The following is a 19,259-nucleotide window of genomic DNA, read 5'->3' on the forward strand; positions in this document are numbered from 1 at the left end:
CGTAAGTTGGTGGAAATGAACTCCGCCCTCTAGTTCAGATAGACCCCACGAGTTTTAAAGAACTAGACCTCTTTCCTTCAAACTTCACCGACAATAATTTCAGAATGAATAATTTTAAAATATACGAATAGCAAATTATTATTATTATTATTATCATTATATAACGACAAGAATAAAATTTCTAAAACTCAAATTTCAATACAAATATAGATATGTTCTGAATCAATCATCATTCAGTAAACTACGCTCATGTCATCATGAACAAAAAAAAAACAATATTGTTTTCGACTACTAAACTCTTACCATCTAGAGATAGCAAAGAAAAAGAAATTCGACCAACCAAATTCTTACCTTTTAACTTGATGGCTTGATGGCTTAATTTGCCATATATTTCATCATCGAACATGTTGCTTTTATTATTAATAAAAGCCAATGACAACAAAAATTAGTGCCCAAAAAACGTCCATGTCTTTGCAACGCTTATACACTTACACTCTTAAATCCAACTAGAAACCACCTAAACCAACACAAGTTCTTTCATCAATTACACGTTTATCCATATAATTTAGTTTCTATACTTAAACTATCAAAAATCTACATAAAAGCAAATCAAGGAACAAAAAAAGAAAAAAAATGAGTGAAGAGGAATAAACTTAAAAAAAAAAGAGAGATCCAAAACATTTTCTTTTCCTAAAAAATCTGCCAGTCTCATCCAGCCCCAAGTGTTCATAACAACACCGGGTAACAACATCTCATATCTAACCTTCAAAATAGTATACTCCAGAGACAAAAAAAAAAAAAAAAAAAAAAAAAATCAGGAATCAGCGTACAATCACAACTACTAATTTCTTTCAGGAACAAAAACACCTTCCACATTCTTCCGTCTTCTAATTATCTCTCCTAGCACCTGACCTCCGACGAGCGGGCGCCGCAGCAACACCCTCTTCCTTCTCTTCTCCTTCCTTTTCTCCGCTGCTACTTTGATCATTCGAACTCTCTGCAGCTGCTGCGCTCGTGCTCGTGCTCGCACTCTTCTCCTCTCTTTTTGCCTGCACAAACGAACGATAAACGTAAATCCTCAACTACGCCATTCGCACCCCGAATAATAAATTTGGCACCCACCGGTTGCTGCTTCTTTCCTCCGAAGATTATCCTCAAAAAGATTGTGAAGAAAACCACAATTACAGAGACTATGATCCCAATGGTGAGGTTTGGTTGCTTCTCTCCCTTTTCAATGACATCCTGCATGCATACATACATACATCAATCACTATATATATTGCCCACATCATAAATGCAGAGAACGACAGAGCACGCTAGCTCACTTACAAGTATTTTTGACTTGTATTGACTGAGGAATGGGATATCTGCGGCCTTGTATAGCAAATCAAAGACTTTCTTCTGCAGGATAGTCGCAAGAACCAGGTATGAGTCAGAATGCTATCTATCAATGGCAAAAGGTTATAACTTTGATGGTATCCATACCTGATATTTTGCGAGGGCATCTGGACCAGCAGCAGCTGCTTCCTCGGCCTTTTGTTTCTCTTCCTCAACTTCGAACTTCGGCTTCCACTTGGCGTCGCGGTATGAACTAGCAATTTTCTCGTCTTTGGCGATCAAAATGTTGTCAAACAAGATACCATCTTGCATCGTCCAGATCTCAATTCCAATTGCAGCCACGGCCTCGAAGTCAGGTTTTTCAATTTCGAAGTAGCTCGGGTTGGGAATCTGTCTAGGCTTCCAAATTCCCTTGTAGTTAGGATTGTCGATTTCTGGGGCATGCCACTTACCCTTGTATGCAGGATTCCTCTTCATTGGTTTCTTCCATTCACCACAACCAGGAGCTATCTCACATTTTGGGTTATCGATCCGCGGTGCCTCCCATTCACCATCCTCTTCATCATCCCAGTCTTCTGGCTTGGTGGCCTCTGGATCATCTATCTCTTCAGGCTCATCATCTAGCCATCCCTCAGGCTTTACAGCTTCCTCATCTACAATTTCCACTGGAGCATCCTCATCCCAATCATCTGGCTTCACTGCATTGGGATCGGGAATTTTAGCTCTCTCATCCCAATCCTCAGGCTTCTTGTCGTCTGGATCAGGAATTGTTTTGGCAGGAATCAGTGGAGGCTCAAAATCATCCTCCGAAAGGAAATTGGCCTTCTTCTTCTCACTCCCATCAACGAGAATGCGCACATCATTGCCAGATTCAAAAATGGCAGTGTAAACATGAGACAATTTGTCAGCTGGAACTGAAGGAGGATTCTTTAGATGATGCTCAACGTACTCCCCTGTTTTGGGATTCTTATGCTTGAAGATGAAGTGCACCTTGTTAGTGGCCCCGCATTTGTCAGGTCCAAACATGATTGAGTAAGGAGATTCATTATCGAACTCTTTAGCCTTCCATCCGGCATCTTGAGGCCGGAGGTATTTCAGATAAGCACCACCACATTCAAGCCCATTTTGTAGGCGAGTCTCAAACTGAAGAACCACAGTTCCATCCTTCAGACTCACTGGCTTATCTAGCTCTTTCACAATGGCGTATTTCCTTGCCTTCTCACTCACTAGAAGCCCGTAATCATCATGTCCTTCACTCTTAGAGTGCTTCCAGACACCTATAGAACACAAAAGAACGCCTATCAACCCGCGTCCAAAACTACATATCTATAATCCTTATTCCACCATCTTAATGCCATTAACAGCTCAATCTTGAATTAAAGCCAAAGAAAACTGTTCGCAATTAGCTAATGATGGACTCCACCCAACTATCTTACACAAAGTTTGATCATGCAAATGCCTCGAGAGAAACAATTATCCATTAAGATGAAATCATCGAAGACACAAAACTGCGCAAATGTTAATTCAACGTAGATAATTGCGAAGGTCTATATTTTGTTTTATTCATGTCATTGATCGAAATGATATCTCAAGATACGAATTATCAAATGAGAGAACAACTTAAAACGAAAAAAGGAAAGAATATCCAACAACCATCAAGAAATTGTACAAACAGATCAGGCAATATACACCTCCAGCTAGAAACAATTCAGTATATACAACGATTAAAGGATCAAGGAATATTTTCAAAAAATGATAAGAACGGAAAATAACCTTGATATTCACTCTTCTCGGACACGATCCAGCGCCCTTCAAAACTCTCGTCGAAGGACTCGTAGAAGATCTGAACTCCATAAAAACAGGAGAAAAGAAAATTAGACATTTCTACAGGAGTTTCAAATGTTGAAAAAAAACAATTAGATCTCAATTCGAGAGAAACACACAAGGAGATGAAAGCTCAAACAAGCTCAAACAGAATACCTCATCGTCCGATGCACGGAGCTGAACAAGTGAAAGGCAAAGAACAAGCAAAGCCGTGGCTAATCCTAAAGGAAACGCCTTCATCTTCTGGATCTCAAACCCTAAACAGTGTTCAGCCTTACAAGATTAGATCCCGATCAGAAGAACAGAACTATCTCAAAACATTTCAGAACAGTCCGGCCAATCTTCTCCGCCCTCGTTTCTAAATTTCCATATTAATAGATCTCGAAGCACTTTCAAGTGCGTTGTTTCCACCAATCAAATCTCGTTCCACGTGAAAGGAGCCAATGGATGTTCGCCACGTAGTCAACTTCCTCAATAATGAAGACTTGTCTGGTCTGGTCTCCTTCACTCGATTAAATGGGCTTTGTTTCTTTGGATTTGGAATGAAGGCCCATTTCATTTCTTATAAAGCTAGCCGGTAGCCGGTAGCCGGTAGGAAGAGTTTTACCTTCGAATTAGGTCAAAGAATTGGGTTGGATGGTATTAATTTGATCAGGGAGTCTATCAACTCATGTCGCATACATCATTGCACTTTCACTTGACATAACGGTTCATCTCATCGTGACCTCTTGAATTCTCAAAACTTATGTCGCTTCATCTTCGTAGGGGTAGAGAACCCATTGTTGTCTCGGGCTTGTCTCGGGCGTGCTACTGGAGGCTCTAAGAAGTCAGAATAGGAGAGCACTTATCTTAGGTTGGAACACATGCTGCAACATATATTATTTGTTTTGGCCCTGATACGTATCACACGTCTCTGTTTTGGCCCTGTTACGTATCACACGTCTCTGTTTTGGCCCTGTTACGTACGTCTTTGTTTTGGCCCTGATACGTATCACACGTCTTTGTTTTGGCCCTGATACGTATCACACGTCTTTGTTTTGGCCCTGATACGTATCACACGTCTCTGTTTTGGCCCTGATACGTATCACACGTCTCTGTTTTGGCCCTGATACGTATCACACGTCTTTGTTTTGGCCCTGATACGTATCACACGTCTTTGTTTTGGCCCTGATACGTATCACACGTCTCTGTTTTGGCCCTGTTACGTATCACACGTCTCTGTTTTGGCCCTGTTACGTATCACACGTCTCTGTTTTGGCCCTGATACGTATCACACGTCTCTGTTTTGGCCCTGATACGTATCACACGTCTCTGTTTTGGCCCTGATACGTATCACACGTCTCTGTNTGTTTTGGCCCTGTTACGTATCACACGTCTCTGTTTTGGCCCTGTTACGTATCACACGTCTCTGTTTTGGCCCTGTTACGTATCACACGTCTCTGTTTTGGCCCTGTTACGTATCACACGTCTCTGTTTTGGCCCTGTTACGTATCACACGTCTCTGTTTTGGCCCTGTTACGTATCACACGTCTCTGTTTTGGCCCTGTTACGTATCACACGTCTCTGTTTTGGCCCTGTTACGTATCACACGTCTCTGTTTTGGCCCTGTTACGTATCACACGTCTCTGTTTTGGCCCTGTTACGTATCACACGTCTCTGTTTTGGCCCTGTTACGTATCACACGTCTCTGTTTTGGCCCTGTTACGTATCACACGTCTCTGTTTTGGCCCCATTACCTATCACACGTCTCTGTTTTGGCCCCATTACCTATCACACGTCTCTGTTTTGGCCCCATTACCTATCACACGTCTCTGTTTTGGCCCCATTACCTATCACACCGTCTCATGATTTTAAAATGCAAGAATAGGTTTCCACACCTTGGTTTGTTCTCCTCTCCAATCGATGTGTGATCTCACAATCCACCCTCGTTCGGAGCCCAACATCCTTGTTGGCACACCGCCTCAACAGGTTAAGCCCACGGCTAGTTGATATGATCGTCTTTGAACTTACTTTTCTAGGCTTCCCCTCAAGGTTTTAAAACACTTCTTTCGAAAAAGTTCACTCCTTGTAAAGAATATTTAGTTTCCCCCTCCATTCGATATGAGATCTCACATTGGAGAAATTCGGCTGATCATGGACTTTAATGGCGAACGTGACTCGTTAGAATGAGAATTACAAAGCGACAACTCAACATAATTAGTCCAAACTCGAAACTCTGCATGAATCGGCTCATCATCGATATCATCTCCTTCAAGGCCATCCTCGCCTGCTAATGCAAGGGAAGGGAGGAGTTCAACGCCTTCATAGAAGCCCAGAACAGTGCTTTAGCAATGAACTCTGCTAGAAATGATCTTTCATTTGATCACTAAACCATGAAAGGTTGTTCAAATGAACTGTAAATCTGCTATGTGATAAATTAGTACACATTTCCTTTCATCTAAGGACATCATATATTTCTCAAGCATGTGGATCCGTCTGCTTCTTCTCGTGATCGAGTGTTCTAGGATTATAAACGTGCTGGAGCTGATCGCAAACTCGCCGAGATGCTGGTCGTTCTTGCGGGGCAGTTTTAGTGCATAGCAGAGCTATCTCAAGCACTTGGAACGCTGCGGATTCTTCGTGGGGCGAGAGAGGCTTCAAACACGGGTCGATCAACTCCTCCCTATCAGCAACATTTTGCATTTCAATGCGTGTCTCCACCCACCTTACCATGTCCATATCGACCCTGAAAGCTTCATCGGTAGGCATCTTGCCACTTACGAGCTCCATCAGTACGATTCCGAGGCTATAAACATCGCTCTTTTCGGTTGCTTGCAGAGAATAAGCATACTCTAGGAAATAGAAATGTATTTCATCAGCTAACAAATACCGCACGTATCGAAACCAACTGAATAAAAACACGTTACCTGGAGCTATGTAGCCGTAAGAACCAGCAAACCATGTTTTCGATTCTGTGTCGGTGTCGTAATTCTCGACGAGGTCTTTGGCTAGCCCGAAATCCCCCAAATGTGGCTCCATATTCGAATCGAGAAGGATGTTGCTTGATTTGATGTCCCTATGGATGATCTTAGGCAAACAGTCATGGTGAAGATACTCCACTGCCTGAGCTAACCCAACAGCAACATTGAACCTTGTATCCCAATCAAGCTTCCTTTTCTTCTTCCCATTGATGGGTCGCTCGTGCAGCCAGTCCCAAACGCTTCCGTTCTCCATGTAATCGTAAATTAACAGACTCGAGCCGTCTCCTCGGTTGATGCAGTATCCGAGCAGCTTCACGAGATGCCTGTGCTTGATCCTTCCAAGTGTCTTGACCTCTCGTACAAAGCTTTTATTAGATAAAAGATCATCTTTGCACAATATTTTCTTGACAGCAACGGTTTCGCCGGTGAGCAATTCAGCTCGATAGATCGTTCCAGAGCCCCCCGAGCCGATAATGAAATCATCGCTTAAATTGTTCGTCACCTCCATAATTTCCTCCCATTGAAAATCTCGATTTCCACCCGGGTTATGGAAAATTGGTCTTCTCTGTGCTTGGGACGAATTAGACGAACAAATGCAGTTGACTTCACTCCATCTTTTGAAAGTTTCTTGATTGTGTTTATACAGAAGGGTGACCGTAAGCACTAGAATCGCCATTCCCACCAATGTCGAAACAGCCGATATGGCGATGATTGCCCCTTCACTTAAACCCGACCCTCCCGTGGAAGCTTCGCCGCAATGGCGAAGAGGACCTCCACAAAGTCGAACGTTTCCTTCGAATACATTAGCCGGCCAATGAGAGAATTCCTTGTCCAATCTTCCCTCTAGCTTGTTGTAAGCAAGGTTAAGCTTGCTCAAGCTACTCATCTTACTAACATCCGGAGGGACTTCTCCGGTAAGCTCGTTGTGAGATAGATCAAGCGCTTCGAGTTTGGACAGCCGAGCAATAGAGAACGGAATCTCACCGGTCAGATTATTGTAACTAAGATCCAATATGCTCTGAAGATTCTGTAACTGCGAAATCTCAGCTGGGATTTCCCCATCTAAACCATTCCTCGACAGACGAAGCTCAAACAATTCGCTTACCTTACCGATACCAGAAGGAATCCGACCGAAAAACCGGTTATCTTCAAGGTCGAGGACGTTAAGCGACACGAGGTTACCGATTTCCATCGGCAATGTTCCATTCAAGAGATTCCCATTAAGAGATAGCACAATCAGGCTAGAACAATTGAAAAGCTCCAAAGGCAATGGACCAGTGAACCGATTGAGAGAGAGCTTAAGCTCACCCAATTCAGGCAATCCACCGAGCCACATTGGTATAGTTCCAGAGAAAAGATTATCATTAAGATCAAGATGGGTCAGTTTCTTACACGAAGAAAGCTCATCAGGAACAGACCCAGTAAGGGAATTCCCAGATAAATCCAGCAAAGACAGTTCATGAATGTTCCCCAATTCCGGCGGAACGTCGCCGGAAAACTGATTGTTTCCTAACCTCAGCCGCTCAAGGGAGGAGGAGTTTCCCAATTGGGGAGGAATTCCGCCGTCGAATTCATTGTTTGTAAGATCAAAAGAAAGAAGAAAACGGGAAGAACACAATGAAGCAATGCTACCATTCAATCTGTTCCTAGAAAGATTGATTCTCGTAAGATTTGATAAATTGATCAATGAATTTGGAAGATTACCTTCAAGAGAGTTGTTGTAAAGCATAAGCTGTTCCAAAGCTTCAAGGAATCCAAATGTTGAAGGAACCCCACCGGAGAGACGATTGTCCGCCAGGTCTAGAATCGTCAGTTTATGGCAGTTCCCCAAAGTCGCCGGAATTCTACCGTCGAGTTCGTTCTGCCGGAGATGAAGGAAATTCAGTTCTCTTAATCTTCCAATACTCACCGGAATCTCTCCATTGAAACGATTCCCGAAGAAATCAATCATCTGTAAGTTTGAACAATTCCCCAATTCGAAAGGGATTTTCCCAGATAGCTGATTGTCGTATAGATACAGAATTTCAAGTTCTCCGAGCATGCCGATCTCCCTTGGGAGATCGCCGTGAAGATTGTTGTGATACAGAGCCAGAGTCTTGACATTGCTGAGGTTTGCAATCGCCGGCGGAATTGGGCCGACTAAGCTGTTGTTATGAAGTAGAATATCAGTCAAGCCGCTTAGTTCATAAAACTCATCCGGAATCGATCCGTTTAGTCTATTGTTAGATAAATCGATATGCGTTAGTGATCGGCACTGAATCAACTCGGCCGGAATTTCGCCAGAGATTCGCATCTGAGATAGCATCAGATTCTCTAAACTAGAAGTATTAGAACACAACTTTCCCGGAATGACACCGGAAAGATGATTGTTCGACAGAACCAAGAACACCAAGCTCCCCATATTCCCCAACTCCTCTGGAATTCCCCCCGTGAGCTCGTTCATGGATATATCCAAAGTCTGGAGATTACCCAATTCAGCAAATGAAATTGGAATTAAACCCACGAGTTTATTTCCCATTAGATTCAAATAAACAAGCTGATTGAGCTCCCCCAGCTCCACCGGAATCTCGCCGGAGAGAGTATTGTTGGCGAGGTTCAAAATTTGGAGCTTCTGAAGACGACCTAGCTGCTTTGGTATCGATTCATTGAGATTGTTACCAGAAGCAGTGAAGACAACAAGGCTCGAACAGTTCCCGAGCTCCCCCGGAATCGGACCCTCGAGTTGATTTTGCTGCAGAACCAAATCCTCCATTCTGCCGAGCCGTCCAAGCTCTATAGGTATCAAACCGCTAAGACTACACGACGCCAAACCAAGAGTAACCAAATTTGCAAGATTCCCAAACGAAGCGGGAATGGAACCGGTAAGTTCGTTGTCACCGATTCGCATAATCCTTAGACTCGTCAGCGAGCCCAGCTCAGACGGAATCGACCCACCGAGTTTGTTAGAGAAAAGCAGCAAAGATTCCAACGAATTAAGCTTTGAGAGATTTGTTGGAATGGGACCCATTAATCCGTTGCTCGAAAGATCAAGGTGGAGCAGGTTCCGCAGCCTACCGACTGCCGGTGATATAGACCCACCGAGCGACGAGTCAGAAAGGTTCAACCCCACCACTTGAGCAGAGCCACCCACCGTGTCAGACCCACAAGAAACGCCTCTCCAACTGCAAAAATCCGGATTCCTCTCAGACCAATCCACCAAAACATTATCTGGGTCCGCCACAAATGACTTCTTTATCTCCAAAAGCACGTTTAAACTCGACCCATCATCACACAAAATGAACCCATATTGAACAGAGCAAACAACAAAACAGAGCACAAAAACAAACGGCAAAAACAGAGCACAATCAGCCATACTCTGTTCTTCAAGACCTTCCAAGAGATGATCCAAACTAATTACTTTCAAAAGAGTTGAACCTTGGGCGGTGCTTATGGAACGACGCGTGGTGAAGAACGGGAAGTGGCAAAGAACGGCGCTGCATGGAACAGAGGAGGCTCTGGTTTCTCGAACTCAGCTGATAATAATGACGGCAGCGCTGCCATAAATGACCAGCGGATTTCTACTGTGCCATTGATTCTTCATCATTTCACATGCTCAAACTCCAAGAGAAGATCAAAACAAGATAAGTACACCTCTGCTTTCATAATTCCATAATAATAAATAGAATGAGGCGAAGGTCAAAAAGCAGAGTCAGAAGGATGGTGGGTTTGCTTGTTTTAATGTGTTGGCTGAAAAATGGAGTGAAAACCAACTCTGTAGAGAAAGTGAGCTGTTGAAGCTCCAATTATGAACAGTATGAACCTGATTGGCTTAGAGTATGAACTTCAAAATCAGCAGCTTTCGAAGAAGTCAAAGGTTGTCCCACAAAATTTCATTACTTCCCCACGCAGTTCAGAAAACAATGAAAACAGAGAGGAGAATCTGCAATTATTAGGAGTTTTAAACACTTTTGTTGGCTTGATCCTACCAAACCTTCGTGTCTTGTTCTGTTTTTTGCCCTGTTGTTCATATTCCATGCTTTTACTCCATTGATATTATATATATATATGATCATCTTGGTACGTAAAAACCTGATATTTCTCTTTCGCTTACCTTTCTCTTTTGACCTTCTTCAATAACTCTTCAAAGACAAGTTTTTAGTGGCTCATATTATTGGTTATCTATTTTTCTTCAATTTTGTTTGTCGGTAGAATTCAAATCTTTAATGGTTCATGTCGTAAGTTATCGTGTTCTAAAGACAAGTTGAGTTTTATGCGAGTTATGTTCACTTAAGCCATGATTGCTATATGTCATAGTCATGTTTGTCCTATGCATGTTGTCCAGTGTTGCGGTCATCCTTGTCCATCACATGATGTGTGAGATCCCATATCGGTCAGAGAAGGGATATCGATTGGAGAGAGGAACGAGTGTCAGCGAGGACGCTGGATCCCAAAGGAGGTGGACTGTGAGATCTTATGGCGGTTGGAGGAAAAAACAGAATCATTCTTTATAAGAGTGTAGAAACCTCTCCCTCTTATAGAAGTGTTTTAAAAATTTTGAAGGAAACCCCAAATAGGACAATATTTGCTAACGGTGGACTTAGGGCGTTACATGTTGTCCATAGTTGCATGCCCGTTTCAAACCCATTTTACCTACTTTCATCTCATATAGGTTTTTACTCTTACATGATGGGTCAATACAGGGTGTATAATCAGTCATCAAAATCATGTCTACACGCACCAATGTTATAATGTCCCAAAATGTACTATAGAAGGATATGACTAGTTGTCACTTCATCATACTTGAAATATATGCTATCAAAGTCATTGTTGTTACCTAATCGCTTTTAACTTATAACATTACTTTCTTTCAAATTGTTTTCAACGTATTTCTTCGTTCACGTTTTCTAAAACATTTATCTCAAACGTGACTCGAGTCTCAAGCATACGCCCACGTTATCCACAAAGTCCAAATTTCTCACGACTGACTTGTTCCTTGGTTAGAACAAGGGTTACACAATCGTTGTCCAGCTGTCACGAGAGTGCAATTGTAACACGTGCCTAAAATTGAGTTATATATCTTGGAAACGTAGGATTGTATACCGTAAAAATAGTCGAGAGGCGTAAAAAAGCTCGATAAAAAATAATAATACTATTATAAATTTTTTTTAAGGTTAATTTGTGGCATCTTATATTAATGAATGACAGGTAAAGTTCCATGATAGGTAGCTTTTAACTATGGCCATTAAGGTTGTACAAACCCAGTTTGGAGCACTCCAAGGGACACTCAATGAAAGTGGAAAATTACTAAAAACTCCATGCAAAGCCACAGCCCATGAAGAATATATATTATTGTAGGTAAGGGTAGTTGTGAATTAATATATTTCTTGTCAAGTAAGAAAAAAAGTAATTATTGTTAATGACTTTTTTATTAGATCGTCCCTCGTTTTATTTGTTGGAACGTATTAGAATAGGTTGTGTCGTGGATAGCTCATGTCAGAGCATGGGTTACTGAAAGCTTTAAGATGAATGTTGTTGTATCGTGTCAGGAGGAAAACGAAGCTTAGTAAGTTTTCTGCTAGCCCACAACCAATTATAAATTAGATTTTTTTTTTTTTTTAATGTGGGTCTTATTTCTAATCGAGAAGGACTTTCATGTACACATCTTACCTCGTCCTTACGACTCAGATCACCAACATCTTAACTCAACCCTTATCGAAAATGCAGCTCATGTACCCTGATAAACCTGAAAATGGGTTGTGACATGGACTACTTGTAACTGAGCAGGGGCTACTAAAAATTTGAAGATGAATGTTGTTGTATCGTGTCACGAGGGAAACGAAACTTAACGAGCTAGCCACCAATTTTTTTTTATGTGGGTCGTCGAAAATGCAACTCGAATGTCTGAAAGTGTAACATGACGTAACGACCTCTAGCGGATGACTTTGAAGCTCTCCTCTTCCAATTTGAACACAAAATTCCATTAATGTTAATTTTTTAATGGCAATGTGAGACATTGTTCCTTGGTTTGTCTCCAAAATGGCTCAATCACGAGAAAGAAAGCAGCAAAGGGAATAAGAATATTATGTTCTTGTCTTTGTTCCTTGGAGAATATTTGCAGTATTCACATTTATTCATCTTAAAATAAAAAGGGTTCAATCACTTTTTTAATAATTAGTTCGATTACGTGGATAGAGATTTGAATTTTTTAGAAATATATATAATTTTGACGGCCGACATAATACCTATGTTTTGACATCGATACATATATTATAACTTATTTGACTATAATCTAATGGACATTTTCAAAAGTTTCAATAATACTCTTGAACTTACAAAAAATATATATATATATATATATTCAATTTTATTTTAAAAATACTTAAAAAGTGTGACACAATATCTACCTTGAAAAGTGTGAATAGATTTGAAAATATTATTATTCAAGAAAACAATACAAAATTAAATAATGATAAATAGAATTGAGATCTAATGTTCAATGTTGATTGATATTCACACCGTTCAAATAGAATACAAGCTACTAATTATGAATGTTTGATTAATCCACCACACCACCTAAATGGTGTGAAACAATAAATGAAAAGATACCTATAATAATAAGGCAAATATTTATTTGACTTATAATAAAATATCAAATATAATATATATGGTAAACTATAATTTATTACTAAATATCCTTAACACTCCACCGCAAGCTAAGCGTCGGATTTAAACGAACGTGAAGCTTGAATCTGAAAAATTCAAAGAGGTTGAGAAACACTTTTCATGAAGATGCTAACAACCCGGTTCTTGGCCATCAAAAATTGCAGAGGGATCGCCGCTCAGCGGCGATGCTGCATTGACTTCGGCGAGAATGTGTCTAACCCATGAAGAGGGATTGTCGCTTAGCGACGATGCTGCCTTGGCTCTGGTGAGAATATTTCTAACCCCAAGAAGTAGAAGGGGAAACCTAGAGCAAGGGACAAAGACAATGTTGAAGCCGAAGAGTCGCCACATTGGGCGAAGGAGCCAATTTTGGCGAGAAGGGCAGTCGGAAGAGTCGCCTCATCGAGCGAAGAAGCCAATTTTGGCAGGAAGGGCGGCGGCAACTTGGTTGGCGAATAGGCTAGTGCGGCACCCAGATTCCGAAGGTAAATCTTTGCAAAAGGTTGATAGATTTAGGTTAAGGTTTATGTGAAGGATGAAGGTTGATTGGGAAGAAAATGAGAGAGACTATATTGGCCAAGGGGAAAAACCGATTGGGTTGGAAAAGGTGAGGTTGTATGTACAGAGTATGACGAAAGGTGATTTGGAGGTCAATAGGGTGGAGCCGAAGAGTAATCAATCGGCTCCGACTATGGCAGCCATGAAGACTGCCCCTGCGGCGTCAAAACCAGCAGGGGTGGTGGAGAAGAAGATTAGAGGATTCAAAAGCCATTGAAAAGAAAGGATCGGGGTTGTTAAACCGAGAGGGCTCTGATACCATGTGAATGTTTGATTAATCCACCACACCACCTAAATGGTGTGAAAGTTATCTTATTTATAATCAAATGAATTACAAGGATATGAAAATAGTAATAAATGGAAATAACAATAAATGAAAAGATACCTATAATAATAAGGCAAATATTTATTTGCCTTATAATAAAATATCAAATATAATATATATGGTAAACTATAATTTATTACTAAATATCCTTAACACTAACTAATACCTACACATGAGTAAAATATAAAACTCTAAAATAAAATATACTACTAATTAAATCATAAAGAAAGAAAAAAAAAATATATATATATATATATATTTATATATTAATACATAAAATATATTTCATAGCTAATATATTTTTTAAATATTAACGAGATATATTCCTAACTAATTCAATTTCGCAATAAGTTGAGTAAATTCGGTAAATGGTTAAAACATATACCGTTAAAGATTTTAAAAGTTACATTGATATTTTTAATTTTTTTTAAAAAAAACTTCTAAAACACCTTTAAAAATTTTTAAAAATAATTAAAAAAATATATAATACTGAGGAGTTTAAAAATAATATTAAAAATTTTAAAGATAATTTATGAAGTGTCAGATTTTTTTTTTATTTTCTTTAATAAAGGTAATGAATATTAATGTAAAATTTAAAATTATATATATATTTTTTAAACATTTTATAAAACATTTTATAAGTTGGGTCAAAGTAATTTTGGAAATTTTTTTATAGATAAAATATAAAATTTATGATTTTTTTTATTAATTTAAGCAAATTTAAAATGGTAAATTAATTATGGATTTTCATATTTGAAGTTATAATAAAGCAAAGTCAAAATGGTAACGTGAATGAATTGTTTGTTTGAGCTATAAGAGGGAATTAAAGGTCAAATCAGGTGGCTAAATCAAATAAATTAATTAAGTTTAATTAAGTGATTTATAAAATTAAAAAATAAATAATAATAATAATAATAATAATAATAAAAAGATGCCTTGTCCAAACGAGTGTGCCAAAAGAAGTACATTAATTATAATTAATTTGCAGAAGCATTTAATCATCAAATCACTTTATATCTGTTAATTTTGTTATTAATTAATTATTTTAGGCTAAATTAATTTTTTTTAAAACTTATGTAATATTCTTAAATTTAAAAAAATATTTCCAAAAAAAAAAAAAAAAACCATTAAATTAAAAAAAGAGTTATTTACAATTTTTTTTTTGTTCGACACTCAGTTATCATCTCCATTTACTCAATTCCTTTTTTTTTTTTTTTCAGGTTTATATTAGATATCGGACAAGTCAACTCCAAACATGCAGGGGATCAGTCCGACTTCGACACTACGTGATGAGGTAGGGGAATATAAATTTTTGATATCAATTTCATTCTCTTGCACTAGAAAGATAGGCCCATGAATTGGAGGAAGCTAGTGTTAGGAATCACGACTCTCCGCAATGATATGATATTGTCCACTTTGAACATAATCTCTCATGACTTTACTTTGGGCTTCCCCAGAAGGTCTCGTACCAATCTAGATGTATTCCTTACTTATTAACTACACCTTCGAGATTCATAACTTTTTTGGTTGACACTTTAGATAATTCTATTGGCATAACTTTAATACCATATTAGGAATCACATTCTTCCACAATAGTATGATATTATCCATTTTGAACGTAAACTCTCATGACTTTTCTTTTAATTTCCACAAAATGTCTTATACTAATGGAGATAGTGTCCGTTCTTTACTTATAGACCCATGATGTTCCTCTTAATTAGCCAATATGAGACTACTCCATAATTTTATTTTAGACTATGCAAACGGTCAATTTCATTGTTACAGTCTGGAAAGATTGCCTCAGTTCGGATTGTTTTTTGCAACTCGAGAACATGAAGTTAGAATCACTAGTATTCGTAGATTAGCATGCCGCAGTGAATATGTACCTGGGTCTTGTACACACCACCCATCACACCCTGGGATTGAGTTTCGCCCGAAGCATCGACCAATTCTCCAATATCTATTACCGATCAGAATTGGACCATAACGGAATTTCAGTATATACCAACCTCAAATCAATTAGACTTTTATTTTTTTAATCACAACATAATTTTTAAACTAATTAATTAAACCATCACTAATAAGAAACAAAATATTTAAGATTTAAAACATTAAAATAATGACAATTGTCAACGATGTAGAAGAAACACCAAAATGAACATGCCGCCACGTCCTCCTCTCATTCCGAAAGTGCCCATCACGTACTTCCCATAAACCTATATATATATATATATATATATTGAAGGTATCCAAGAGGGTTACAGACAGAGTTCGAACAAAAATGAAAGCGGTGGTCTTGTTGTCTGTTCTTTTCCTAATTCAGGCAGCCGCCGTGGTGTCGTCGGCCGACAAAGAGTACGATGATGACGGCGAAGAATACACGAGCCTTGAGGTTCCACTGTTGCCGGAGTCTTCAGATTTCGACGACTTTCTTTCGTACGGATTCTACCGGAAAAGTTGCCCCGGCGTCGACCGCATCATTCACCAGAAACTCAAGCAGTGGTACGATGAGGATAAAACTATTGCCGCCAGCATCATCAGACTCCATTTCCACGACTGCGTTGTCAGGGTAAAAATTCATTTATCAATTTATAATATTTTAAAAAAAATAATATTCGCAAGAAAAGGAGAGAAATTTCTAATTTTTCTTTTATATTTACCAATTTAGCCTCAATTATCTTCGAATTTTACTATATATATTAACCTATTTTTCATTTTATTTCTATTTAAAAAATGCAAAATTTACGAAAATACCCCTCGTCTTTACATTTATTTTAAAAATACCATTAATTTTTTAAAAGTTTTAATATGAGAAAAAAAAATTAAAAAAAAAAAGTAATTTGGACTTTGTTTAAAAAATATCTTAAATTTTTTTAAATTTCATTAATATTTTAATAATTTTTAATTTTATTTTGAAATTCTTTATAACAATGTTGGTTTTATGAGTATTTTTTTAAAAATTTAAGTGAGTTATTTTTTAAACATTTTTAAAAACTAAAGGGTATTTTTGAGTTCCGCTTGAAAATTTAGCTTTGAATTGTAGTATGTAGAAGCGTCCTGAACAAATTCCCTAAATTAAAAAAATTTAAAATTAAGAGTATTATTGAAACTAGCGACCAAAGTAGAGTGAAGAAGGGTATCTATGAAAATTTTTCAAATAGAAAGCCACTAACAAAGCCGGCGGCGGTCGGGGTGGTGCAACCGCAGGGCTGCGACGCTTCGATTCTTCTGGATTACGAGGGAAGCGAGAGGAGGGCTCCGGCGAGCAAGACGCTGAGAGGGTTCGATGTGATCGACGATATCAAAGCAGAGTTAGAGAAGCAATGCCCCAAAACAGTTTCTTGCGCAGATATTCTAACCGCCGCCGCCAGAGAGGCCACCATTCTCGTCGGCGGCCCATATTGGACGGTGCCTTATGGAAGACGAGATGGAGTGGATTCCATTGGCAGCGAAACTGGACTGGTACCAATGGGTCTTGAAGGCATCACTGATCTCATCGAACGATACCAATCTCTAGGCTTGAATCTCGTGGATTTGGTCGTTCTTTCAGGTTCAAAACTCTTAAATAACTCAAACTTATGAGTCTAATTTGATTTTACCGGTAAAGAATATATTTTTATTGGTATAGAAGCAAAGCTTAAAATGGACAATATCATATAATTGTGGAGAGTCGTGATTCCTAACACGGTATCAAAGTCATGTCCTTAATTTAATAATGTCAATAAAATCATCAAATGTTGAATAAAAAAAGTTGAGTCTAAGTCTGAAAGGTGTAGTCAAAAGTGACTCAAGTGTCGAACAGTACTTTGTTTGTTCGAGGACTTCAAAGAAGGAGTCGAACCTCCTTTTGAAGGCTCCATAGGCCTCAAGGGAGGCTCTATAGTGTAAGTCAAAAGTGACTCAAATGTCGGGTGTACTTTATTCAAGGGCTCCAAAGAAGAAGTCGAGCCTCGATTAAGAGGAGACTGTTTGAGGGCTCCATAGATCTTAGGGGAGGCTCTATAGTGAAAGTCAAGAGTGACTTGAGCATCGAACAAAGAGTATACTTTGTTTGAGGACTCCAAAAAAGGAGTCGAGTCTTAATTAAGGGGAGACTATTCGAGGGCTGTATAGGCCTCGGGAGAGAGACTCTACCATGTACTTTGTTCCGAGTGGAGGATTATTGGGAGAGAGCCTCACATTGACTAATTTAGAGAATGATCTTGAGTTTATAAGTAAGCAATACATTTCTATTGTTATGATTCATTTTGGAAAAGCCCAAAATCCGGTCAAAGTGGACAATATCAAAAGAATTTGAATGATATTTCAGGCGCGCACACCATCGGCAGAGCGACATGCGGGTCGATACAGAGCAGGCTTTACAACTACAGCGGAACGGGCAAACCAGACCCATCAATGAGCACAAGCTACGTCAATTTCTTGAGAAGAAAATGCCGATGGGCGTCGGATTACGTTGACCTTGACGCCACGACGCCGAACAAATTCGACAACGCGTACTACACGAATCTGCCGAAAAAGATGGGTCTTTTGCCGAGTGATTCAGCTCTGTATACTGATCGAAGAACTGCCCCCATCGTCAAGGCTTTGGCGTATCAGCCATCCATTTTCCGCCTCCAATTTGCTGTGTCCATGGCTAAGCTTGGGAATGTTCAAGTTCTTACTGATCTTTTTGAAGGGGAGATTCGAACCAACTGCAGTTGTAGGAATTATTAATTGATTTTGTGTTGTCCTTTATGATCTTCATGCCTGGACGATTCATTACTTTTGTTGAATATCTTTTAAGTTTTGTTTTGGTTGTTGGTAATTTGCTGCTCCAATTGATGTGTTTTGTGTTCTTATTTTAAGATGGAAGTGTTCTTATTTTAACATACTTGCCACCAAACTCGAGCTCCAAATTATCATACTCTGTGTGGTTAGTTCAGTACAAATTCTGAATATGACCCATTTTGACAGCCAGTTGGGGAGGGAACCTATCCCTAGCAAACGCGTTTTAAAAACTTTGAGAGAAAACTTAAGAAGGAAAACCTAAAGAAGACAATATCTACAAGCGGTGGGCTTGAGCCATTTAAAAACTTTGACAGGAAGCCCAAGAGGGAAAATCTAAAAATGACAATATCTACTAGCGGTGGGCTTGAGCTGTTACACTAAATATTTGTTTGAAAGTTCGGAAATAACATGTTGGTTGCCTTAGTTTTTTTGGGATTTAAAAACCTTCTGAACAAGGGCCTGAAGATTATTGTTGCTGCAGCAGTCAATAAGGGAGTGTGACCAAAGCAAGGGCACGGATATTTTGTCACATATTGAACCCAATAGGTCTACGAATACCATCTTCATTGGTATGAAGCCTTTTAGGGAACCAAAAATAAAACTACGAGAGCTTATACTCAAGTGGACGACATCATACCATTGTGGAGGGGTCGTGGTTCTTAGCACCTATGTCATCATCATGAAGCTGGAGAGTGTGCTAACTGACAACAAACTCGTCAAAATATCCAAGCGAGAGAAGAAAGCAATAAAGTCACTTGTTTATGGGAATCAAGAGTGTAGCATTGATGGGAGTTCTAGTCTTTGGATGGACGAGCAAGCTAAGGAGGAATCATGTGTGCTCAAGC

General features: G+C 39.2%; 3 protein-coding genes across 3 annotated transcripts; 1 reads left to right on the forward strand and 2 right to left on the reverse strand.

Annotated features, from left to right (window-relative positions):
* Positions 1–664: 664 nt before the first annotated feature.
* LOC111490113 (calnexin homolog) lies at positions 665–3,513 on the reverse strand. Its single transcript, XM_023138607.1, has 6 exons — positions 3,319–3,513; positions 3,112–3,181; positions 1,486–2,615; positions 1,330–1,401; positions 1,123–1,242; positions 665–1,049 (listed from the first exon to the last, which is right to left on the reverse strand). Exons 1-6 carry the CDS (start codon positions 3,400–3,402, stop codon positions 888–890), a joined length of 1,638 nt encoding a protein of 545 aa, XP_022994375.1. The 5' UTR covers positions 3,403–3,513; the 3' UTR covers positions 665–887.
* Positions 3,514–5,308: 1,795 nt separating this feature from the next.
* On the reverse strand, positions 5,309–9,744 carry LOC111490079 (LRR receptor-like serine/threonine-protein kinase GSO1). Its single transcript, XM_023138547.1, has 2 exons — positions 6,069–9,744; positions 5,309–5,993 (listed from the first exon to the last, which is right to left on the reverse strand). The coding sequence occupies exons 1-2, from the start codon at positions 9,472–9,474 to the stop codon at positions 5,620–5,622; spliced, it is 3,780 nt and encodes a 1,259-aa protein (XP_022994315.1). The 5' UTR covers positions 9,475–9,744; the 3' UTR covers positions 5,309–5,619.
* Positions 9,745–15,898: 6,154 nt separating this feature from the next.
* LOC111490143 (peroxidase 7-like) lies at positions 15,899–18,513 on the forward strand. Its single transcript, XM_023138651.1, has 3 exons — positions 15,899–16,216; positions 16,855–17,197; positions 17,957–18,513. The coding sequence occupies exons 1-3, from the start codon at positions 15,929–15,931 to the stop codon at positions 18,358–18,360; spliced, it is 1,035 nt and encodes a 344-aa protein (XP_022994419.1). The 5' UTR covers positions 15,899–15,928; the 3' UTR covers positions 18,361–18,513.
* The last annotated feature ends 746 nt before the right edge of the window (positions 18,514–19,259 follow it).

The sequence above is a fragment of the Cucurbita maxima genome, unplaced genomic scaffold, assembly GCF_002738345.1.
Source record: "Cucurbita maxima cultivar Rimu unplaced genomic scaffold, Cmax_1.0 Cma_Scf00015, whole genome shotgun sequence".
In the NCBI taxonomy this organism is placed as follows: Eukaryota; Viridiplantae; Streptophyta; class Magnoliopsida; order Cucurbitales; family Cucurbitaceae; genus Cucurbita; species Cucurbita maxima.

Coding starts and splice junctions, on each gene's coding strand:
- LOC111490079 (XM_023138547.1), bottom strand. CDS start 9,474: ATGGCTGATTGTGCTCTGTTTTTGCCGTTTGTTTTTGTGCTCTGTTTT. Junction 5,994..6,068: donor TTACGGCTACATAGCTCCAG/GTAACGTGTTTT, acceptor TCTATTTCCTAG/AGTATGCTTATTCTCTGCAA.
- LOC111490113 (XM_023138607.1), bottom strand. CDS start 3,402: ATGAAGGCGTTTCCTTTAGGATTAGCCACGGCTTTGCTTGTTCTTTGC. Junction 3,182..3,318: donor TCCGTGCATCGGACGATGAG/GTATTCTGTTTG, acceptor TATGGAGTTCAG/ATCTTCTACGAGTCCTTCGA. Junction 2,616..3,111: donor CGAGAAGAGTGAATATCAAG/GTTATTTTCCGT, acceptor TGTGTTCTATAG/GTGTCTGGAAGCACTCTAAG.
- LOC111490143 (XM_023138651.1), top strand. CDS start 15,929: ATGAAAGCGGTGGTCTTGTTGTCTGTTCTTTTCCTAATTCAGGCAGCC. Junction 16,217..16,854: donor TCCACGACTGCGTTGTCAGG/GTAAAAATTCAT, acceptor GTGCAACCGCAG/GGCTGCGACGCTTCGATTCT. Junction 17,198..17,956: donor GGATTTGGTCGTTCTTTCAG/GTTCAAAACTCT, acceptor ATGATATTTCAG/GCGCGCACACCATCGGCAGA.